The sequence below is a fragment of the Varroa jacobsoni genome, unplaced genomic scaffold, assembly GCF_002532875.2.
Source record: "Varroa jacobsoni isolate VJ856 unplaced genomic scaffold, vjacob_1.0 scaffold_562, whole genome shotgun sequence".
In the NCBI taxonomy this organism is placed as follows: Eukaryota; Metazoa; Arthropoda; class Arachnida; order Mesostigmata; family Varroidae; genus Varroa; species Varroa jacobsoni.
This window is the reverse complement of record NW_019213464.1, coordinates 107,681-133,324: the sequence shown is the minus strand read 5'-3', so window position 1 is coordinate 133,324 and position 25,644 is coordinate 107,681. Positions and strand designations below refer to the sequence as shown.

Genomic DNA, 25,644 nt, shown 5'->3' with positions numbered 1-25,644 from the left:
CATAAGAACAGAACTCTATCCCAAGCGAATTAGCGGATGCTCAACACGTATGAATGAATCACCACGCGAACACATATACACATACATAAACATGCCGCGTATATACAAACGTATATGATAAATTCGTAATTGCAGCATAGCTCATCAGTTTGTTAGACACGAGTTGTTCTTAGGTTGATTACTAGTTTATCTTTCTTGGTGTCGGCACGTTTCCCAACTCTTATATTATAGAGTGTACGGTTATAATCCAATTCATAATAGCTCGTCTGATATTGTCGACCTTCTTAGGAATTAAGGTCATAAGCAAACAACATAACAGCTCGTAATCACTTTCGGATTGACTAAGCCTGCCATAACTGTAGGGAATAGAACAGATTCCGAGGTGACACAAAACCAAGAATATTAAACGTAATATACCGACAAACTTCAAATAGTAGAAAGTACATTCGAAGACCTAGAATATATATACTCTAGGTCTCTGAATATATGCATTAACAACTAACTGAAAAAAAAAACCCGCACTCTCGTCATTATAACCCCGCCTCGCGCGACGTGAAAAGCCCCTTAGTGCTTTCAGCCTTCGTTCCTTTTTGCTTTTTTTCAATCTATTTTAGCGAGTCTCTGGTAAGAAGGTCATACTTCAAGGCTACCCGTAAAGCGTTAATAGCGTATTGTGAATGTACTATTTTCGTCTTATTTCGCGCCTAAGTGCATTCGGACAGGTTTCAATGCTTTTCAAGAAAAGCTAATTTTTCTGTGTATATTAACATAAAAATAATGGGTAAAAAGCGTGTCCCGGACTTAGGGGTATCGAACTTCTTCTAGTAAGCTCGTTCGCGCGTAAACTAATCGGCTACCCCCCGAGGTAACGTTGGATGCAGGCACTATCAGCTTGCGCAAATCTTTCCTTGCGCACATAAGAATTGCAATCAACAAACAGACATTCGGACAGCATATTAAGGGGTTTCGTGACGACGCTCCCATATCGCATTTATGGGCGTTCTAGGCGAAAACCTTTGGAGAGGCCAATAATAAAATTGTGTCCATAAGGTTTGCCTTATCAATTAAATACGTATATGTGAATTTGAACATTTGAGCGAAAAGTTTTATTCTCCCATACTTGCATTGATATAATACATTACGTCTGAGTCTTATACTATACATAGGAAAGCAGAATACATGAGTTATTCCAGGGTAGCTTGTCCGTACATGTAAGAATTGGCCCTACATATGTACGAGGCCATATTTGACGAACATTTTACTCAATGAAGTAAATACTCCTCTTAAAATGTCTCGTGCCTTAGAAAGGTACCAGAAAGAGCAACTTTTTGTGGAGCGACGACGGAAGCCTTAAAAAAGGAAGCAAATTAATAGGAACTGTAGTCTTTGGTGTTTCAGATGCTTGAACGCCTCAGATGAATAGTGTAGGACGCCTAAAAAAATAACTGCGATATTTAAAGACGTTTATGGGTTACCTCTATTGAATATATATAATACATATTATTGTTTTATCAGTTACTCTGTGAATTAATCTTATTGTTCGTTAAACAGACACAAGAGGTGTAGGCGTAAATTATTAGCCTCTATCTTATCTTCACTTCATCGATCTGAGGGATTCTTGCAAACTCGAACCCATGGAAATGAAAAATATTATTTCCAACCAAAGGGGTAGGGGCTATATTGTAGTGAGACTGAGCGACGATAAATAAGAGGAAACAACTGATTTATGAACGATAAACAATTTAAAAAGACAAGGAACTGTCATATAATAACTGATACGCGTTTAAATGTTCGGCTGAACGACAGAAAAATCGTTCTTGTGTTTTACGCAAAACAAGTCCGGATCCATAAACGTAGTGAATCATTACCGAAGTACATTGAAGTGGATTATTTCTGATTTTATGCATAACGGTGAAGTGAATTTTACCTAGATCCTAAAGGATTCAGTGACGGGGCGTCATCTACCGTTGAAGCTTCAAGGTAAGCAAACTATCTCTGATCTCTTCGTACTTCTGATGCTTGCGCTTGTTTCGTATTTCAGCGATCAACTGCGCAGCTCCAGAAAAAATCGACAATGGCAAGATTGTCGGCTCGAGTACTAAGTTCACTTCGTCGATTAAATATGAGTGTCACGAAGGCTACGAACTCATTGGTCGCGCGCATCGCTATTGTACTTCAGGAGCCACTTGGAGTGGCACAGCGCCGGAGTGCCGACGTAAGTTATCTATGATGTGAAGGTTTACAAGCAAGACTGCCACAAACATCAGCGAATAAGATGTCGAAATTTTCTTCTGCTGGATGCGATGCATTACACGTAGGCAAATATGAACGTGAACAGATAAATTTTGGAATTGCGCAGACGACATCTTATAAAGCTACTTGCCAACAAGTGGGCTCTCTCAAATTAGCCACAAGTGATCTCAGTGAAATTGACTTTTTTGGTCTCTTAGTTTCAATATGACAAAATGCTCTGTTCGTATATGAGACATAATATTCATTAGAGTTAAGAACTTCTAATACACATTAGAAAACATACTATTGTGAGAGAACGGTGACTCTTGAAGCATGTGCTGGTCGTTTGTGGCCGTCTAATTCAATATGGCTTCCGTTGCGCACCGATGACAATAGATTGCACAGTAGAGATATTGATGTCTATTTGGGAAAGGAGGCCTTAAGAGTAACGTCATTGGACTACGTGCTTATGGTCGCCATGTTTGTAGACAAGCAGATAAGGATCTGTTAAATGAAAACCACTCGAGTCCGACTAATGTTTTCTTGTAATGCCTAGAACCTTGAAGATCAGTCGGTTAACGTGAACGAAAGCAGGTTTCTCTTCATGAAGATAAAGTCGAAGATTCTAGTCTGCTCAACTAGTTGATTTCATTTGATTTCATGCTTTCCAGCGCATCTTTAGGGTACATTGTAGTCCGGGCTTCATTTTGGGAATCGCCTCACGTCTGGGTTTCTACGAAGTAACATGAATATTTAACATGGATACGAGAAATCTTGGATCGTTTTCATTTAGGACTAAAGAAATAGAAGTAAAAAAAAAAAGAAGAAAGCTTGTTGAACATAAGGAAAAAAAAACTAGCCAGCTATTAATTATAAGAATGAGACTTATTCGATAGGGGAACCAGTTCAAGCGAATAAAGCGGGCTTTTAAAGCCTTGAAATTGGTCGCCGAGAAAGCAGGAAATATCTTGTATTCGCTAATCAGTAAAGCTTTTTTTTTTTTGTTGTACGAAAATTCTATACGGCCTCTATTTTTTTCGTTTACTACATAGGGCTTAATTGTACAAAATCCCCCGATCGTAACGCAGGTCTCGATAGGCTTATCGGGAGTTTCGCCATCTTAGCTTGCAAATCACCTATTCCAGCAAAGGCATGCTCGAGTATTGGAAGAACTAAAGCATTCGTTCCCTCAGTATAGTTTTTTTGCAACTGGCTTACATACTATGTTTGCGTCCAACTATCCTGCCAGTGACATCTACATCTGCCTATATAATCGGTGCAATTATGCTTTCATTGTTCCTATTGCGACGGTCAATACATTTCCCTTTAGTATTCGTATTGATTTACGCTTTGCTGGCTACAGCAGGTTCATTCGTATCGAAGACTGTTATTGGCACATTTTGGTGATTTGTTGCATTACGTCGTAGTCATTCACTACGATACAGACCGCACTAGTCGAAACCCTATGCTTCTGTCACACACGGGATCGTTGAATGGTATTCAGCGATGGAACCATTTACCCCTTCCTCGAACCCCAATAACACTACAGCTCGCGTACTATACTAGCTTAAACAGATGGCTGGAAACGGCAACGTTCATACAAGTTCGTCTTAAGTAAAGTATACGATTTGTGCGAAATACTATCAGCTGCTTTACCGGTTTTCTTGTTTGACATATCTAACGGGTCACTGGTTACACCTTTTGTGCAGTGGGGTATGCCGAATTGGCCGTGGAGGCTCGGGCGGATTGCGTCCTGCTTATGCGTGCTCGATAGACCAAGCGTGATTATATTGTTTTTTTCTAAGCTACCTGTATTCACAGATTTCTCTACATCCACGAATGGGTGGTGGACGATTGCGGCGAATTGTGCTGATAAGCTGGTTGGGGGGTCGTCATGGCTGGTTGACATCCTTAATAAGCCCGCCATGCCCGCGTACCTAATGCTTGAAACTTCGTCTGATTTCCCTGAAAAATTAATAAGCGTTTCAAACACTTGTGCTCCCGGTAGATCGGAGTTGCAAAGTTTTGAAAAGTATTTTAATATACACATACGATAAGTAAGTAGACATCAAGGTATGACGATGGGATAACTGTTCCATTTAGTTGGAGATTAGGTAATATATTTTAAGATACAGTTGTTCATGTTTAGCATCTGCTCGAATGAAGCTTCTTCGCGTGACCCCGTTCAACGCATGTATGTACGTTCTTCTTCTAATTGTTACATTCGCCATTACGCTCTCGTTCTCTAAAGATGGCCATTTATAGACGCTCGATAGCCACTCTAATACATGTCTAATATACGTTTACGCAAACGAAGCCTCGCGTTATTACGGTCAATCTTATACCTAGTGATATAATATCCACGTATCAGGGTCAGCTTCACAAGCGGGAACCTAATGCTAAGAAGCTGATTGAAAGTACACGGCCCACTATTCTGATTTCGGGACGAATACCATAAGCATCCATTCAGCGACGGCCAGTAGAAGTGTTTAAAGGCACCTCAGTTTAACTGACTAATTAGCTTTATTTGGTTGTTTATGTTTATATTTTTTTTGCACGATACACTAGAGTTATTTGAGTTCATTGATATAATTTATCATGATATTTTTTTTTATAGCAAAGTAAATATTATTGAATTAGAAGCGATGAAGTCGAAGTGAAGAGAGTTCATGGAACCTTAGAAATGTAAAGGATTCTGCCTTCTTTTACACACACACAAAACATAGCGACCTAATACCAATAAACCCATCGTGAAAGTATCTACTAACGCTAGTGTGCCATCGCCTTCTATAGTTTAGACTTTGTAAATATTAAAATAAAGAACTTTCTCTAATCATACAAAATAACAATACGTGGCTCGGGTGGCACTTGTCGTCAACGATGTGGTACTATTTTAAGTCAAAGAACGACAAATTTACAAGTTTCAATTTAACGCTGCGATCATAGCAGTAACCATTGTAGCCTATACTGACGTTTATTACATGAGCTGACCTATATTGTTTCGTATCTGATGTGAATGTGTACAAGTATCGTGAGGACTTCCGATAGTACATCACTTTGCCTTGGCTAGTTCTGTTAAGGAGAGCGTATGTCTAGTCACCGATCAACATAGTTGCTTAAAGATCACTACGTTCGTCATAGTAAGAAAGCTACTGCGTTATCATAACCCGTTCGTACGTGCGTGTTTGTCTGTCGGACTGTTGGATTTTTGTCTCCTTGCAGCGGTCGTATGTCCGAAACCGACTAATCCAGACAACGGTCGGGCCATATTTACCTCGTTAACGTATGGATCGACGGTCACCTATGAATGTCATCACGGCTTCACCATCAAAGGACCACCGAGTGCTCGCTGCAACGCTAAGCGTGAATGGCATGGCGGACCTTCTACCTGCGTAGGTGAGCTTACAGCTGGGCAGAGAATCTATTGGCGCTTGCAGGCCCGTCGATGCTTCCATCGTAGACCGTACAATCCAGTTTACTGGCGCGAAACTATTATAGAAATTGAATTTCGCTCATAATTTATTGAAATACATTTGAAAACATTGCTTATGGGCACGTATCCTGTGAAGCTAGATGTTTACGCTATACGGGACTAGTGAATCGAATCGAAGCGAGGAACACTTATGCCTAATCTTGGCCTTGTCTGTTTTGTCCGCCTACATCGGATGCTAGCCACCGTTTTTGTCCGCTTGCGTTTTTTGTGTCGCCGTTTTTCATTATCATCGAATGATTCACTTAACTATGTCGTTGATCTAATTAAATTTGTAACCATTTCGCTGGGCAGGCCAAATAAAGGAAGTTAAATAAAAGTATCGTTTATCTTTTTTCCTTTCTAGGAGGCACCCTTAGGTGTGCAAGAAGAAGGGCATTGGCAACGATCATTAGCTTAATTAGCATAACTATCATCATGACAATTTACACCCTTAGGGTCTTTCTAAATATACCATTCAATATGCAAATAAACTGAGAGTTTTTAGGTGGATACTGAAGAGATCACGTATCTAGATGCCTTACGCGATAGATCGCGCAAGAAAAAGATAAGTGAAAAAAATAAGGTCTCGTTAACATTGGCAACATAGGCAAAAAGCGTAGCCGTAAACGGTCTATTCTGTTAGCTCAGGTGTTTCAAACTTAAGCCCTTCCTGATCGGTCAGTTGATATCTTTCGAGTCTTTTTGTATATTATATGTATAAAATGACTGGCTATATTATGTGCGTCCTAAACCACGTTTTGGGTAGTCGGCAGCTTCTCCCTACCCCGATTTCTTGCCTCGTTTCAAGACGAATCTGTCTGTTTGCATTATGACGTCGATAAGGTAGGGCACAGGTTATGTTTCACTAAAAGGATGTATAATGTTTGTCGCTACGCAGGAGGATCAGGCTTCTTCAGAACTTTTTCTCTTCTTCGATTTAGCCTCAAAGCTTGAAAAAAAGAAAGAATGATTCGAAAGCGAAACGATTTGAACACGCCCTCATATCTTAATTTATCAGTGCTTAGGACACTGTATAGAAAATGGGACCCATCGATAATAGTCACTCATTACAATAGCGGCTAATATGGACGTCGTCGTAAAGCCAGGCAGATCTGGTAAGAAACACGCACGTCCCGTAGATGACAAACGTTGTTAGGTGACTGCATTTCGCGTTAGTTTGGACGGAACCGTCCACACACGCGCACGTAGCATAAAGTGTTATTCTGACTCTTAATTTGTGTAAATCGCACAGAACGACACGTGACGATCAAAATACTATAGGTTTATTTAGATAACTTCTGGAAACCTAATGTTTCACCGTCGGGTCTGTAGGCTCGATGGCGCAATACTAGCCATTGTACGCTACGAGACTACACAACGGAAGATTAAGTTCTCGAAGCGGCCGAATCAAAGATTCCTCTGTCTTTTTTGTTTCACACTGTATAGTACAACGTCACGTCAATCGAGTTAACCTACCGGTATAATGCCTCTGCTGTTGTCGCAGATACCTTGATATTAATCTTACTTTGACGTTATCAGCCTCCGACCAGGCCCCACAACCGCTACTGTAGTTATTGTTCTCCTTCGACTTGAAATGTACTTGAGAGTTCTGGAAGACCCGTCGTTGCAATCAACAGAAGCGACTTCGATAGACGGGTTTGATGCGCTTTGGCATCTCTACGCCGGCGAAATCTTTCAATGCATCGCTGGAGCTTAGAAAGAGAGGAAAAGAAATGGGTACCAAGGGCCGAAGTTGTCCACGTTATTCGAAAGATGGCTGGTCTATAATTGGTTTATAATTTCGCATTGAATAGTCCATGCGTGCTACATCCATAACAGACATCCTTGCGATCAATTTGCGGATTTTAACCCTAATGCAGCATGTTAGCTAGATAAGAGCGTTTTCTGGAAGGATCTTCATCTTCTAGAACTGATAGATCTATTTTTTACTGTGACAGTTGTATAGTTATATGGAAGAAATGCTCACACTAGTATGGCGGAAGACAGTAAGAAATCAATGATAAAAGTCGGAAGTGAGTTTTGCTCCAAGAAAGAAAACTGCGGTATTTTGAAAAATCTTTACGAAGTTGTATATATATATATATATATATATATATATATAATTGAGAAACATACTGTTTGCTTGCGCTTTTGTAAAGGAATCTTTGCTTTCTCGCGAGTTATTCCACTGAAACCATAGGACCATTAAAATGGTAGGTCAAGTCAAACAGGTGAATCTCCGGTAAAGGAAATTTGTAGATATGAAAAAGTCATGGTAGTAAAAAGTTTGAGTTCCTCAAGAATCAGCTCGCTTTTCAAAGGATCAGGAACCCTTCAGTAAGACTGAATCTGACTGACTAGATCGAAATTAGTTTTTTGCTGAAAAATAGGGGTCTGTCTGAATAGATCGTTTACATTGTGCTAATACGGTTAATATAGTCGACCGATGAGGCAAGGAATATTTCCCTATGTAGATTTTTTTAGTCCGATTTAAGAATATGGATCTGGATAGCGCAAAAGTGTCTATTTGATAAACGAGACTGACAGGACAGACCTGAATTCTTGAACCTACAGAAACATTATCGTAGCCTGAAGCCACCTTGCCTAGACAGACGAATCGTTCTTGTTTAGAAGTTTACGTAGAGAATGTTTACAGCGTCTGTTATATTCATCCAAACTGTAAATTAATTAATTCCACTCACAGCAATAGACATCAGGCTGGACTTAGTTGAACGAAATAAAGCTTCACACATCCGAGGGATGTTCAACATTGAAACAAGCCACTAGTTAGCAACCCATCCAGCTGTCGTCGTACTTCGTAGGCTATAGCGCACTGAAGGAAAGGTCATCTTCTGCCGAGATGGATCTCGGAATCCTCTTTGAGCTCCGGTCCTCTAATTCTCAATCATCGGACGGACTTATCACTCACCTCACTGCCGGCCGAGAAATATAGAGATCGGCATTTGCAGCCGGTCGATACAGACTTAGGATTCGTTTCGAGATTTACTTTTTAATATGGAAATTCGGAGAAGCTGCAGTTCTGTTCTCTCGGCTTTCATCTCTGTGCCTGTTTCGGGCGTATGCGCTATGTTCCAATGGCTGCTTAGGAACGTCGGTTCTATTCCCTAGCTAGGTGTTCCCTTACCGTCGTTGGCTCTCCATGTTCAATTCTTCATCTTTGACTTCGCCTTAACAACTCCTGGATAGCCGTGGCCTGGTAAGCTAAAGCCTGTAACTAAGTCCTTCCCGCCGTCTTACCATTTCCCATTTTCCCACATGGTAAGGTGCTACTGCAAATAGTCGACAGCGGCTACGGTGACTCTTTAGCACACACCGACATCCTCGTTCAGTGTTTCTGACGATGACGGCCCTCGCTCTCGACCTTTAGCTTTCTCTATCCAGCACATCGTGGATCAGAGAATTGTTTTTTTAGGTTGAGTTGAATTCGTTCGCTTGTTCATTCTAAATTACCATTTTGCAGTTTACTAGGACAACCATCATTTCTGCTACTGACCACTTTTAGTACCAAATGCAAAGCACTGAGCGCTTCTGTTTCGGCCTTTCCTTGTTTACGTCGTCCAACCTGCTCCCTTTCCCCTTGACAAGGATAGCCATTCATGTTCTTGCCTCAGTGTCCCTTCGGTACACTTTCTTCTGTTTCGTTGGTGATTGTGCCCGCACAGGTAGGGGGGCTTCAAAGAGTTGGCGAATGGCAGATTCCTTTTTGAGGGCAAATAGGAATGGGGTGAAAAGGCTGACTAGCAGACCGACCGTAGTGTCTTCTAATGTAGTTTACGGCGACGTGAGCGCAAAGGCAGCGATGGCAGCAGCATTGACTTTTACACGCCTAGACAAGGAGAAGACAGGATGCTGTGTGCTGAATGTAAGTGTAAGAGGGCGAATGCCACACTATGGGAGTGAGATAACGGCACAGTCAAGTACCGAAGAGAAGGCGTTCGTTGGTAGCACTAGGTAACATGCACCATGAAACGGGCTAGGAGGGAAAAAAGGAGATGGGTTTTGTGAGGCAGAACTCCTTGACTTAGGTTTGTTGGGCCTTAAACATTGAAGGGACAAAAAAGAGCGCCTTATAAGTTTCCATGGTGAAGTTCTTTAGTGTTCATACCACAGAGCCGGGCTGTCAAGTCCGAGGCTGGAAAGAAAATGCGGGGCAACAGCAATGGTACTGGCGACCGCAGTACTCCGAGAAAAAGACCCAAAGACTTTGCCCGCCTTAGATTCCACACCTCAGGCAGTATCCACACTCCAGCGGCTTTCTGGAGAAGGAGCACTCCCGGCCTTACGCATATTCTGTGCAGAAACGCCAGTAGTCACACACAGTCGCGTTTGTCCTGTCTAGAAAAAGAGCGAAGAGCTAAAGGTAACTACCTTTTGGTCCCACTTCGTCCTTCTTTTTCTCGGATGGCGCCCAGCTCTCCAACAAAGATGCAGAGTTTCGGTCGTGCTCCCACCAACCACAGGCAGCGAAACGATGACATCTACGCATGTGCTCTCCGCGGGTCCACAAAAGCATACACAGAGTTTCGTACCCATATGACTGCCGAACGTAGCCATCCGTCACTGCGCGTCGTGGGCAGCAGCAGTGACCATGGGACCACTGACCATTAACTAAACAGCAGCAGCCGCGGTTCTTGACCCTGCTCGAGCAACGATGAAACAACGAAGAAGCTAGCGCAAAGGAGAGAGTAAAAGAGCACTGGCCGCGATGACTCCCGCCAAAATAGCGCTTGAGAAGAGGAACCAGTCGCGCAGTCTACCCCCCCAGGCGGCAAAATAAGACTTTGCTTATAGTCGTGAACATTAACACTGGGAGAAGGGAAACAACTAAGGAACGTAGGGGACCTAGCGACAAAGAAAATTTACCATGACTGTAGTTGGCTTCGTAACCTCCGCTAGTGTCACCACAATGTCGTCTATGTGGGAGACGATACTATTACCGACCGAGTTCTACCTTGGTGGCCGTGTATGCCGCATTTTCGTCCAAGTGATGCTGAAAGCGAACGAGTGCTACGTATCCGTCCATGCTTCACCCTCGTTTCGGCTGCTCATCTAAATGAGTCAAGTCATTAAAGGCTTGGTTAGTTAAATGGGTGATACATGTTTTTGCGGCATGTCGTTCTATATATGATAGCAACGACAAACGCCTGACAAATTGAACTGGTTAACAGCAAGATTGGTTTTAAAATGGGATTAGATAAATGGTGCAGGAGCCATAATGAATAGGAGATACGAAAACAAACATTTGTATAATAAAAGCTTATGCAAATGTACAACGCTCTGGGCGCTGCGATCGTGACATGAATTGCCAGACAACTCCCTGCTGTTAGGCCTCACATTTATCTAGTAATACTTAAAGCGTCTACAGTTGAAGGTTCACTACATGGATATTATTACAGCTGGCTAAGAAAGACAATACAATGTCAAATATCTCACTTAAAAACAACACAAAGGCATCTAGGCTTATGTCCTTTTACCTTAGGCGTCATGTCGGACTCTACATCCCTTAATCACAGAGTCATATTGACATGTACAAATAGTCACTTATTTTGGTTTTTCTGTGTTGACAACGCTAAATTAGCTATGGTTATACCTACAAATCCCTGAATGTATTGGTGTTAAAAGCATATATTCGACCCATAAAGGTCCATATTCATACGTTATTATTGTTCTAGGTTCAACGTGCCATATCCCATGGTGCAGGGTTTCTACTTACAACGCATTGTCAATGCACAAACTAAAGATTTGACCTCGAATTAAAGGTTGTTGACAATTGTACTCCGAATTCGATTAGGGTTTATCTCAGGTCGTTTCAGGTTTTTCTCGACAATGTTTACAATGGACCACCAGTCAGCCCGTGTTTTAGTAGTCTTTTGAGGTCTTTTCTTTGTAAAAGAGGAGCCTCCATTCCAGCCAGTTTAGATGTGTAAGATTATTTCTGAGTAGCTCCTGGCAGTCTTCAATTTGAAAGTGGTTGACGCAGCGAGCCTCACAGAAAATTGTAAGCCTTTCTTTTTCCCTATAAAACCTAGTCTGTCATACAAACAGTGGGTACCTTCGGTACATTTATATGCGCAGTTTAATTTGTCACTAGGGCTATCGCCATTTCTTGCCTTCTGTAAGTAGCTCACCGGTTTGTTCATTGAACAAAAGAAATGTTGAAGAGCAGTATTGGAAAAAGGACTGGAAAAAGGTATTAGTTTTTATGGCTAAATAACGCACATGATTGGCCAGCGGCCATCTTCTAATTCTGCCGGTGTAGAAGGGCCACGATAACTTCGTATCATTATGAACGATGTGATATGCAAGCTATATATATAAGATGGTTATAAAACTTAATCCTTTAGGAAGTAAAATATTTCTATTTAAATAGATATATGATATTTGAAATGATCTTATGTGTTCTCCCACTACAGGGTTGTTATCAGTTTCCTTCAGTTTAAATATAGCGCTGCAGTTGAAAGTAATTAGACGTAATAGACTGGCTGATCTGAAAGGTTTTTCGGGTCCTAGACGTCCTGGCTGGCTTAGACATAATGTGTTAAATTTGAATTAACTTCCCTTTATCTAATCCGTCGTTTAGCATTAATTACTTAACAATCACCATACGATTTACTTGACAGTCTGCTAGAAAGCCAACCTTGCTAAGATGTACCAACATGTCTTTTGAGCAAAATTTAATTTAACGTTCTTACACATATTCCTGTATGTGCTTAATCGACCGACGGCCTGCTAAAGTGTAATTGCCTGCACCATCTGCTGAAACTAACCCCTATCTACTAATTTAAGCAGAGGGGGTAATTGCTACCATTCATAATATAGCATTAAACGCCATATCTCAGCGCATACTTTCTATAAGACGTCTGTGCCAGTTAGCAGTGGGTCGCATAGTGGCAGAAAAAGCCCCGCTACTCGGTCAGATTACTCAGAAAAGGTCAGGAGGCAGGGGGTTTCAAACCCAGCGAATCAGTACCACTAGCAATCAGCAAAATCAGTACCAGTAATAGCTACAAATGAAAAAATCGGTGACTACAAACGCGGGAGCCGCTGCTTCAGCAGCAGCAAGTAAACGTGGGAGGAAAATATTCCATCCCATAACTCCACTCGGGTGGACAGATTGGCTAAAAATACGTGGTCGACATAATTACGTGGAACGGTCTGGGGACACGTTTATACAGGAGAGTTTTGCTTGCTCTCTGGGTTCGTCTCCTTGTGTACGCCGTTCATGTGGTTCAGGTGATCTGCCTGAAGCGCAGAAGGACGAAGGTCGGTTGCATGGTAAGGTCGTTAAAAAGGGGGGGATGTTAGCAGCGCCAAGGAACACGAAGAAAGGGGGGAGGGTATGTTAGCAAGGATTTGTATAGCGACGTTAGTTGGTCGGACGAATGTCCTATGCTGTGAACCTATGATTAGCGGAGCTCCTGTGAGCAAGGAAGTCGTACAAAATTTTTTGTCGCTTTGATAACCATTGGATCGTTGAATGTTTTTTAAACGCAGGCATAAAATGACGGCACGTATTAGAAGGCCTATTTATGTTGAAGGTTGTGATGTGGGAAAGCCGTTTGAAATGTGCAGCGCCTGAACCCGGCCAATAGATCATTCTAGTAATCAATAATCTAGAATAATTGGCACGAAGTGATTGTTATGGCCTTGAATTAGTGGCGCTTGGCACCCGTAGCGCACGTAAATTTACTTGTCTACTATTACTACATAGTATATAAGCATTTTACCGTAAGTTAATCTATAATTCCGGGGAAATGTTTATTTTCTCCTCTCAACTGGCTCAGTTTTTCCATATCGACTGTTAGTAACCTTTCTGGCGTCAAGGATCGTTGTTGAATTTCTTTGCTGTTTTATGCTATGGTGCTTGCTCGTAAAGTTTTGGTGCAAGTCACAAGAGCAAGATTAACCAGATAAGTTTTTTTAAAAAAAAACAAACGTCACGTAAGTGATGTCAACGGAAACTTTTGATTTTTTTATTTCTTGTCTTTAGCAAGAAGTCAATTGTCATTCATGGTCCGTTGCTCTACGTCTAGGTATTTGCCACGATAGTATGGACTCTCGAGCAATTTTTTTTATTTTCTATTGATTATTGTTATATATTATTTGTTTTCTATATTATATTGTTTTCTATTTGATTTTCTAATCGCATTAGTACCCGCCAAATTAATTCCGTCTCTAATCCTATATCAGTTCCTACTTTCAACTCGGTAACATCCTTTCCTTCCTTATTGTCTTTTTGGTACAAAGCAGTTCGGGGAAGTTCATTATTTACTTATTCTATGACTGCGATAGGCGGGATCCGGTCCGTCCGTCATATTTTCGACACGCGCAGCTATGTACAGTACATACCTCTACCATCTGAAGCGAAGGAAACGTAATTAAGTTGTCATTCCACCGGCTAAGTTGTGCGTTGACTTATCTCGAACTTCTTCCAAAACAATGAATTCTGCAACGATACATAGCTGCAGGCTGTGAACGGCAACCGGACTGACCGGGGTTTATACTCCCATGACAAGCAAAAACAGTTTCCGACGCTGTCACATCCGATCACCTACACACGTCCTGGAGAAGATCGATTACACAAGCTAATTGCAAAGAACAAGATAATTACAGAAGCAAAGAGTTTTCATTTAAAGAAATGTATATGCGGTTTAAGAAACAACTATACAATATATATATAATAACGAAAAAAAAAAAAAAAACATTGAACGTTGATTAACCGTTTAATATTATGGAAAAGTATTTTAATACTATTAGGAAAGCTATGTAAACTCTCGTTCAGCTTATATAAGGGCGCCGAGTGGGACAAGGTCCGTTAAACCTCTTTGGTTGTTCCGTTGGGCACTCTTTTTAATAGAATCTGTTCTATAGGTCGGCATTAGGCTGTTGGATGTCATATTAGAGAAACGAACTTGGACCTTCAACTTGTGTTTTTTTAAAATTGAAAGTAGTAACCCCATTTGTATAGTGGCAACAGATTTTCTTTGTGCTGAGGTAATGACTAGTTGGGTCTCTTTACGAGATCTAAATAGCGCAAAGCGTTTACCTAAAAGAAACAGACGGACAAAGTTTCTAGTACTTATTATCGGTTGCTAGATGTGAGCACGCAGAAAAGCGAAGCTTCACTTCGTTTCTAACGAAAAGCCAACTCTATGGAGCGGATGTAAAAGAATGGCCCTTAATTAAAACAAGCTCTTTGGCAATAGCACGTTGACAGACCGCGACATCTCACCATTGACATTGCACCACCCCCTTTCCTTATATTAACTAGCTTCAAAGCAGGTTGATTGCTGCGGGCTGGTTAGTGTTGAAATCATACGCTCAAACAAGGTCTAAGGTTAACTTCGATCAGATATCGAGCTCTGATATTATATGTAGTCTTTTGATAAAAACAAGCTTACTTCTGCATCAAAAGAAATCATTTAGACATGAGAATACGCTCTCACCTTCTATAGAGCGGTTACGTCTAGTAAAGACCAAGCAGGTTACTGCCACAACAGAGAAAACTCCATTTATGGTACAAATAATCTATTCCAAGTAACTTCTTTTGTCGTTCTCCGTCTATTTACCTGTTTATTAAGTTCATTGCTTTGTACAAGTGCATTGTAGAATGCGTGCATGAATTATTGGCGTTGCTGGAAGCTCATAGCTTCGATCGTTCGATTTGTCCTTAAGTGTTGGGAGCCGCCGAGACGTCGTATAAAGGTTGTTTTGATGAAGAGAACAGGCTTTTGAACGACTCTATGAACCCAAAAACAAGAATTATCCATTTTGAGAGAAGGTATGCGCGTTAGACGAAGAGTTTCAAATTGACGGCCACTTTGTCTATGGGCCTAATAGGATTGTCGGTGGTACAAAGTGGTGAAGGAGTACTTCTCAAGCTGTAGTTTACAGTTGCTTTAATAGATGCTGTCTTGGCAGGATTAAAATAGGTTTTTTGGTTATTGTTTTATCTATTATAGGTATGGTATAATTACCTGATATTATGATTATTTCTGTTACGTCTCGAAAGTGTCAAGCGGGTCACGGTAGCAAAATTACATTCAGCCAATAAAATTTCCTTTAATAAAACAGCCAAAAAAAAAAAAGTTTCCTTTTGAGTGAACTATACCAGTGTAACAACGTGTTCTCCACATAATAGCTATATAGTCTAACTATTTCATTATTATATTAATATATGTAAAAATATAATTATTAAATATATATATATATATATATATATATATATATATATAATTACGATATGTGGCATTTCTACTGAAAATCATTGGTTTTCCTATTACGATTTTGGCACCGTTGCAGAGATCAACTGTCAGAGCCCGGGTGTGCTATACAACGGCTTCGTAGAGCTTCGGAGCACAAATCTCAATGCAAAAGCCACATTCCACTGCCACAATGGGATGAAATTCGAAGGAGACTCTACCTTTGCCATTTGCATGGAAACAGCCAATTGGTCACATCCACTGCCCAGATGTCTTGGTGAGTATTGTCCTGCTAATGTATTTAGCAGCGTAATGAACGAACCAATAGAATATTTATGTTGCATTATTTCAAGCAAAGAAGCTAATCATGCTATTCCAGGATATGACATATATATTATATGAAACCCTACCTTGCTCGGGCTATAAAGGGCTGTATAGCCCTCCAAGGTCATTTTGAAGGGTTTTCCCTCATAGTGTAACCAACGGAATAGAAATTTAAAAAAAAATATGCATTAATGTTCTTATTGCATCAGGTTAAGCAACGACCGACTCAGTTTTAATAACCACAATATAATGGGCAGTCTCTGGTTGCCGTTGGTGTTCTGTCCTACTACCGAATTTGCAGATAAACCTCTTCGCCCAGAGCCACGTTCATTACGTAAATGAAACGTGATGACCTGTGTTATACTCTAACGCATGTTTTGTCACGATAAGCGAATGAATGATGCAATTCCAGTGGCACCTGATCTGCTTTTTGGGTCGGTTGAAATGCAGATTCAATTTGGGGGCTCAGCGCAGACGTTCGACGCTTAGTTGCTTTCATCATTTCAAAGTTGATGTTTTTCAGACGAACGCCGTGCGTATGTTTCTTATAGTATTCATGTTGACGATGGTTTCCTTCCGGAGGCTCTCCTGCTACACTCCGTTGTGTTCCATCTGCTTCATCAGAGAGTGCCGTTTCCGAATGTGCGCGTAATATGGCGCGCTGGCATACTACCAATGCGCGTCCGTACATTTCAGAGGACGTGTGTTTGAAATAAACCGAGCGAAACAAAAACATTGACCGAAATGGACGACGGTTCTTATATACGAAGACTAAACAAGCGACCTGATCCATCACTATAGCAGATGCTTGTGTGCGTTTTTCCATTCATAAGTCTCGCTTGGATGTAGACTTATGCACATCGAAAACCGCATCCTGCCGTCGTTTCTCTTTCGAAGATCGCAAACTTTCAAAGACATTGATCACCTGGACAGATCTATATTTAATTTGAAGGACGACCTCAGCTCAAGAAAGTAGAGTGAACTGAACGTTGAAGTGCCTAATAAGGTTATCTTGAGTTCGCCAGCGTGACCAAGTGGTGATCTCTGCTACCACGGCTACACCAGGACTAGTTCCTGGTTTTCAATCGCGCCAGATGCTTTTCTCGGTATGTGGAAGCGCTGACAGCTCTCACGAACAAACGAAGCTGCTACTACTCCTGGTACAGTCATGTCGATAGTTTGACTAAAATGGCATATTAATGTCTCTTGCTGTACGGTCAATGAACAATGAAACTTCGGTAATCGGTTTAACGAACTGGTTCTGCGAAAATCTTCTATAAAGAGGGTATTCGATAGTGATTTTTGATACGTTTCTCCCACAACGAAGTGCAGTTCAAAGAGTTACTGTGTATGTTCGTGAAGCCAAACTAGTCACAGAAAACGAGTTGCTCTCCCTCTTCCTTCCCAATCTTCGAAAAAACCACTTCTTTGCAGCAGTCTTTACTATTGTTCAGAAGGCCTCATCCGGCCCGACTTCTTTTGCTTTATATGATGTGTTTAGGCTTTCTTTGATTAATGCTAGAGCCCCACGGCGAAGGCATACGCCTACAGTTACTCTAGGGTTCGTCAGCGGTGCCGTCAAATAATGCCGCTTTCCCTCGAATGGCAAAAAGACACAATTGTTTATTCCGTTTGGAGGATAACAACGAATATTGGGTGCCATTTCTCTGGTAATAGCTCTAAATGACAGAAGGTTAGGTTTAGATTTACAGTAGCTCAGCGTATCATGGCTCGAAGCTCAAAACGACCCATGACGGGTTAGGGCTTCGGAGCAGAGTTCTCTACTTGGCCTGCCTATTTGCACTACACTGAATGCTGGGACACTTGTTGCGCGGCGAGGCAGTATTCTCCCCGTTAGAATGTTTTGCCGCTGTTGACTGCCTAGCGTCTGTTGTCATCGTTCTTGCTTCCCTATCTAAGCGGGCGTATATGTGCGGTACGTCACTGGATAAATGAACGCGTTCAACCGTACAGTCCTGGTGGTAGTTCTCAGCCGATTTCCCAAATCCCTCAGGGCAATCCCTGGTTTCCTCAAGCTTATGGGCGAACGATGACGACGTCTGCTACGGGGGTAGGCTATGGTGGCTAGACCGGAATGGGCCGTTGGACTGGGATACAAAGGTCTGAAGTGAAGGCTAAAGTAATCTTCGGACAGGAGGGTACTCCATAGAGAAAAGGATCTTTCTCGGAAACCGACGGGCGGAAAAACACAGTTTAAACTCAAATGGAAGAGAAACAAGAAGCAGTAATAGGTATTATAAAAGGAGGTCTACGATGGCGTGTCGGTCTTCTGCATACTGGAGGAGGAGGAGGAGGAGGAGGAGGCGGGGGGAAGGGGGGAGGGGAGGATGAAAATGATGGGTGAAAAGATGAGTATGGCCGTATAGTGGGAAGATAGTCATTAGCGATTTTTGCTTGTTTTTCTCTTTATCTAGTGTTTAAAGCAGCGAATGATCAGGGCTGGTATCTAACAGTAGATTAGCTCATTGGTGGATTGCGTTTCGTTGCGTACACAACTGAGCCTTTTTGTATTATCGACTCGGATCACGACTTGATTGTGCAAATGACAAGAGGTCCGGTGTCTCAATGAAGCAGACAGACGACGATAACACTGAATAGCAAGCTGTTGCGCTTTCGCCGGTAATCCGGCCGTATTCGACAAAGTTCACTGACCCTCTGTGGTGTGTACTGATTCAATTACAACTTTCTTTTTCTCCATTGGGTCGTTTTGTCGAGAAGAGTGCTTCTGCGTTCGCGCCCAGAACACCGCCACACTCATTATTCGGAAACGTCAAATAGAGCTGCTTGGGAACCCTCTCGTGAGCTCAAATAGTCTGCCTGACCAATACAGCGGAGACACGTCTTGATCAATTGCATTCCGAGACATTTTCAGAGAACTCGCACGGTGGTTAGGGCTACCTACTGTAGTAAACGTATTAGCTTAGTGTATAGCACTAGTCTATGCTGCAATATATTTAGTAGCCGAGCTTGGAAAGCCGGCTAGAGTCAATGTCGAATATCTCATCCATATTCATTGGGAACGATAAGCTAACCTGAGCCTGATGTACTCTCCTCATCACGCAACGGAAATGGGTTAGTCTTGCCGAATGGACCATGCACATTCTCATTTTTCTATCAACAGCCTTTTGGTCTGCTGAATGGACTACAATCGCTGTCCTTCATCACGAGTGCTAGGCTCTCCATAGTAAGGAAAACCTGTGAAGTCATGGCCGACCACCATTTCATGTATATCGCTGATATTGCAGGCTGAAGAAGCTGCAGACGGTGGCTTGATCTCCAACATCTTTGACATCGTAAGCCTAGGAGCCTCACAGTTTTGTAACAGTTAAGGCAACTATGTATCGAGACAACTTGGCAGTGGTCACTCATCCGCGCTTACAACTACGGGCCTGAGAGAAGCTCGCTACGCGGGAAGCGCTAGCGGAAAGCGAAATTTTTTTGGTTTCTTCCACTATCATTTCTTCGCTCTATCACAGACAAGCATCAGTTTAGACATTATCATTATACGTAGAATTATCGCTTCAACTAGCTCACGCTATGATATATGTATTCGACTGCCTGCGCATGCAATATAATATTATATAAAATAAGACCCAATAATTTTGGACTGCGTTTGTCTGCACTTGTTCACTTCTTCCCCTTCCTTAAAGGTAGCCGATTTTAGCGAAGGGAGAATATTTGATCTTAGATGCAGTTATCCTTAATATTATATTATTAAGAATATATATGTATAAAATTGCTTTTTTAATATCACATTTAACATAGTCTTACAAACGCCACATCAAAATTTACTTCGTCCGGCATACCTAAGTACTTCGGTCATATAAACACGCTATTATTTCCTATCTTAGTCAGGTAATTATAGAGACTTTTCTCTCTCTCTACAGGGAATTCGCTGCGCTATTCCATTTTTTTTGGGTCGCGGAAAACTTCCGACTCGTTGTCCGATTCATATGTAGCTACCGAAGGGCTATAGCTTTCGACAGTTGTTTGATACTGTCTCCGGTTACTTGTTTAGCTCTATAGAACGTTGCCATATTACTGTTTTGAGCAATCGCGGATCGGTGTTTGCGATAAGCTGTTTCTATGAAAAATACAAATCTACTTTTGAAAGCACTACTCGCTGGTTTACAGGAAGGGAAATAGAGCGTATAGTGTAAGGATCTAAGCAGGCTATTCCCTGTTCTATTTTCCCTCTTTCTTGCAATGTCTGACGCCACCGTTGTTGTCTCGTCACGAACTTTTTGTTTTTATCCAACCTCTTAAATACTCAACATAGGTAGGGCTATTTTTTCTGCAACCGTTTTGTCATCAGATCAGAGTCATTCTGTATCCGAGGCAGAAGGATTGAACCCTTCGATCGAAAGTACAAAACTACTTTTCATTACGCCCTGGTCACTCATCATCAGAATATCTAAGCACAGTCTCCTCTGTCTAGTTTCGTTTTCCAGGTGACTGATAGAGAAACTAACAGCGCTAAAGAGGCGATCAATATTACAATAAGAATAAACATAGTTGGGCGATTCTAACTTAAATAATACCTCGAAATCCAATATCTAAGATTTGTTGTTAACGGCGACGGAGAAGTGAAGTAAGACAGCCAGATAGTCGATGTAACGGTTTCCTCTAAAAATATCTTTTTAAAAAAGACATCTTTTAGAGTAAAAAAAAAAGCAAAAACTAAGAAGAGTAATACTGTGATAATTAACAACAGCATCTCATAGTTCCACACGCGTCTTCCGGTAACGCTCAACGAAGATCCTGGTTGACGGATAAGACGGATAAGACTTTACTTTACCCTAACTGCAACAAAAAGGAGGATTTTAGTTAAAAAAAAAAATTAGGAAATAACAAAAACACTCATCACGGTTGCTATACTCCTTCGCTGCGAGAGATTGTTACCACGAACTAGGAAGGCAATGTAGAAATATGTTACACAACAACCGTTCTTAAATAAAAGTAATAGTAGCTGGTGGGGAAGCGGATGTGCACAGCCGTTAAAGGGTCAACCACAGCGAAAGGTAGGCCTTTTCGAAGCTTTTTATATGATATATATTGAGACACGAATATTAAGGCGCTCATTCTAGTAAAATCACTCTAATGCATTCTATATTTCCTGCTTCGTGGGTATCGACCTTGTTTGTTAATGGATTTTTTCTGCTAATACATGTCACATGCTGAGACCGGTATCCGCACTCGACGCTTTCGTTAGCTTCCTTCTTTCGATACCACTGTGCGACAGCAAAGACGCCATCGAGGCAAAAAGCGCGTTTCTTTTAGGTGCCTAACTGAGATTTGCTTGTTGACATCTGTCGTAATTTTCCCCTTCACCTTGGGCCAACCTTAGCCGAAACTGCTTCGTTGCATCACTCTATGCTACCCCATAACGAATGACTTTCCGTCCTTTTCTCTCCTTACACATTGACCCGTTCTGTCACTGTTATAGTCGTTCAATCGGCGGCTTCCGTTTGCCGCCACTCGCAGAGCGCTTGGCAAAGCCAGCGTGGAGTGCGAATTTCTAGGCTGCTAGGATGTCGAAGTGCCGTTTGCGTACGGGCTTCCCTTCCGGGATCCATATAGCACTAATACTAGAAGATTACACGTAGCTCTGTCTCCCCGTGATATCCACGTTCTCTCGCTCCCTACTATCTGTCTTTTTCCCTACTTGTCCGCCTCACTTTGTCTTGCTCACTCGCCTTCACTAGGATGGTTTTCCTTAGCTCCATCCTGCGGAACTCCTGGCGACAAGCAAAGCTGCTGTCGAATAAGTTCCGCAGGTACTTTTTTCGCTCGGAGATATAACCGTAAACACTTGCCGTGCCACGCTACAGAATACCTCGTATTGTCTAATACTTCCTAGAGTCCGTAACTCTCCGTGCTGACAAATGTACCGAACAAACGATTACCGATCAAAGTTTTTGCAGACGTATCTGACATCTTTTATAGCTCTTGGATTTCTATCTATGAGTTTTTAGGCTGTGTCTCTAAACTATATTTGCCAGTCGATCGAAAAGTATTAAAAAGTTGCGCATGTTAACCATTCAGTCAGCTTGTTGTCAGATTTTTTTAAATAAGTCATCAAAGTTAATTTTATTTCGTCTGAAAGGCCAAATTAAGGTTTGACTTTTGATTCTCCTCACCCTAATGATATCGATGCTGAATTTCCTCGGAGAGGGTCCTCTATAGGCTCACTGCATAATCCCGGTACAGTTAGCGCTAGACAAGGCCGTTTTGTTGTTACGTATCTTGTTTACGACAGGAATTAGTAACCTGGAGATTACTAATCCCTGTCATAAAAACCACAATCAGACAAATCGGGTATTCTTGCGAGCAAAAAGACCTGGATCACATTCAACTCGTTCTAGTGCGAAACTTTCCGTGTTGGACTCGGCTGGAGTTCCCACAACAAATCAATTCACGGTTAATTAAACGACTTTAATTAAAGTCGTTTGTGAGTCGATAGAAACAATCACTCAATCATAAAGTGTCGATAAGATCTGCAGTGATTTTATTCACCGTTTGTGAGTCATAGCGAATATCTCGCACTACGAGATCCGTTAGATCAGAAGTTGTAGATGTTATATATGTATATCTATGCTTAGCTAAGTATAATGTCTATACAGATGATGTCATTCGTTAAAGCTTTTCCTGTATCGTCGTATTAAATAGAAATAGTACAAGCAATGACCTCTAGACTACTGGGTAATGTCATCTCTCCAAAGCAAACGCAAAAAACTTCCCTAGTTCTTCGATGCAATCTATACCGCCATTATACGTGACTTCAGATCCTGAAATGAGCTATATAATCGTAGGGGTGCGAATTGCTAAGCCCAGAATGAAAAAGCTATACATGGATGCAAATGTCTTAAATGTGGCCGTAAACAGTTATAACATTTCCATTTATACAATATCTCCAGAAATCTTATTAATTTTGTATCATGTTAATGCTGATAACGTAGCAGCAGCAGCAGCAGCAGCAGCAGCAGCACATATAATTCGTATCTTTGACGAAAAACACATCAAACTGTTGATAATAGATGTTTAAACAAAAAAAAACGATATTTTCCATAACTACTTGGTCGGCAGTCTAAAGGGGTAGAATGATCTACAATACTACTTTTATCGACAGATCCAGTGGCCTTGGGCTATTGACATGGAAGTAATTCCGGGAAATATCTCCCTTTTAAGAGCCTGCGGGCAGCTATTCGATGGTCGGTTAGTTGGTTGGCGAAATCCTGTACGTACGTCACCATGGTAACTTTGCCTATATTTTCCACTTTGCTACTGTCCATTGAAGGTAATAAGTGTTCGTGTCATAGACGACTGCGTGTGTACGGGCAGCCGTGTGTAATGTCTGTTGTAAACGACATAAAGTCAACATAGGATGGAAAAGCTGGACAAGAGTTCAATACATCCAGTATGTAATGCTTAGTCACAGCCGACAATCTGACGTACAGAGGCGCCCATGCTCTGAGTGCCTCTACTCTGGGGAGTTAGTACTAACAGCACATAATCATACTGTTAATTAGCAGTTCAGAAATTGGCTCTGGCCAAAAGCATGAAAAGGTTGGTTTGCCAGCAGTCCAATGTTCCTCGACTTATATTGATAATCAGCGGTCTACAAATATGCATTGGCTCAGTTTATCTAGCTAATAAAATGCGGGTTGAAGAAAAGTTGTGTATAGTGCATTAACTTACATCAGCTTTGATGAGCAGAAAGAGTACCGTAAACTGGGGGTGGCTTCGGTAGAGCCCATTCTGAGGTAACCTGAAAGCCCCTCAATGTATTTATGTCTTTTCTGATATTATGTGGACTGCAAGTTTTTCGATTCGAGGTATACGACGAACTCGAGCCCAGTTCTTCACGATACCAATCGTTCAAGTTTTCCTTTCGGCCTTTGCCCGTAGATCCGGCCTTATGTTCATGAAATTTTCTGTATTCTGCAAAGTGCACTTCTTCCAATGGAGGTATAGTCGTATATCGTTATCTTCTGTTCAGCTGTAACCATTATCAGTGATACCCATAAAAAGTAATGGCTGCGCGTTTTTTTTTATAGGTGAAACCGAATTTATACTGGAATCAAAGTAGACGAACTGTTATTGCGCTGCATCTGGTCCTAGATGGTCTCGGTCAACTTTTTAGACCTGTAGATTTGTATTGTGGTATTAGCTAGTCTGCCGGACTATCCGGAATAGGTTTTGGATACCGCTAGTGAAAGAGACGAGTTAGCCCGATGATGGCAAATTAGGAGGACCTGGTAAACAAAGCATTCTTCCAGCAAACCGGTCAATGGGATTCATCGGCACCTAATTAGAACTAAACACAGTGTGTGCGATGGCCTAACAATATAGATAGACCCATATATAGTTCAGCATACCTTCGGAACACTTAAAATATGAGAAAAAAAAACACTCAAGCAATCCTGAGTCTATAATTCTGCATATGAGTAGCATAGCAGTACGCTGGCTAACATCTAGAAACAACTATTGTTTTATTGACGTGTATATTGCGCATGTACGTATTCATTTTCTGTAAACTGTTTCGATATTATTAGCGACTTAGCCGTTGGCCAGGGGCATTTTTTCAGCTGGCCTGGCAATTTGTGTGGTCCGTTACAATGTTAGCCTGTTAGGGGATATACCTATCTCTCGTCGACGGCAATTCATTATAGTGATTTTAGAGTTTAATCTAAACCCCTAATTTGTGTTTTCGACATTTCGGTAAGTAAGTTTGCTGGCCTTGTTGGTACTCTCAAGGTTCGCGACCGCCTGCTTCTGAAAAAGATCGTACATAATCGAACGACATGTCGAGTCCATATGTATTGATTTATATCAGTTTTTATATGCCATGTTTTTGCCAAACAGCTTTAGCCATTCATATCAACAATTTATATTTGTGGTTTTATTTGTTTAAATATTTATTAAAATTTGTTTGTGGTTTGGGAACCATTGCTACAGCAGACGACAAATCATATAGCCTATCTTGTCGTCGTCGTTGTTGTTGTCCAGTTGACTTGCTGAATTTGGAGTAAGCTAGAGAACCCTGTATCGTTGAAAGGCGATGGCTTTTTTCGAAAAACAAAAACATCGACAAAACAGAAAGTCTAGCGATACTGTCGCGAAGGAAAATTTCTCTGACAACCCTTTTGTCTTCCTCCTGAAGCGTTTCGGTCCTTTCCTGTCGTCTCGCAGTCTGATAGAACTTCTGCCAACCTGAACCCAAAATTAGCTATACTGTATTTTACCGACTATCCCTTATATCATGCTACTGTGCGATAGCTGGATCGCCGCTGTCCACAGTCATTCTGCCCCTTCAAGCGTGTCGTGAAATCTCTGGAGCAGGCCAAATGTGTGGGTTATAGTATACGATGT

General features: G+C 41.5%; 1 protein-coding gene across 1 annotated transcript in view; it reads left to right on the top strand.

Moving 5' to 3' along the window:
- The window catches only part of Hasp (Hig-anchoring scaffold protein), a 240,687-nt gene that overhangs the window by 155,922 nt on the left and 59,121 nt on the right, over positions 1-25,644 (top strand). Inside the window, exons 8-10 of the mRNA XM_086968731.1 lie at positions 2,042-2,215; positions 5,455-5,628; positions 16,028-16,204. Coding sequence (XP_086824857.1) covers positions 2,042-2,215; positions 5,455-5,628; positions 16,028-16,204 — 525 coding nt within the window. The remainder of the gene's footprint in view (positions 1-2,041; positions 2,216-5,454; positions 5,629-16,027; positions 16,205-25,644) is intronic.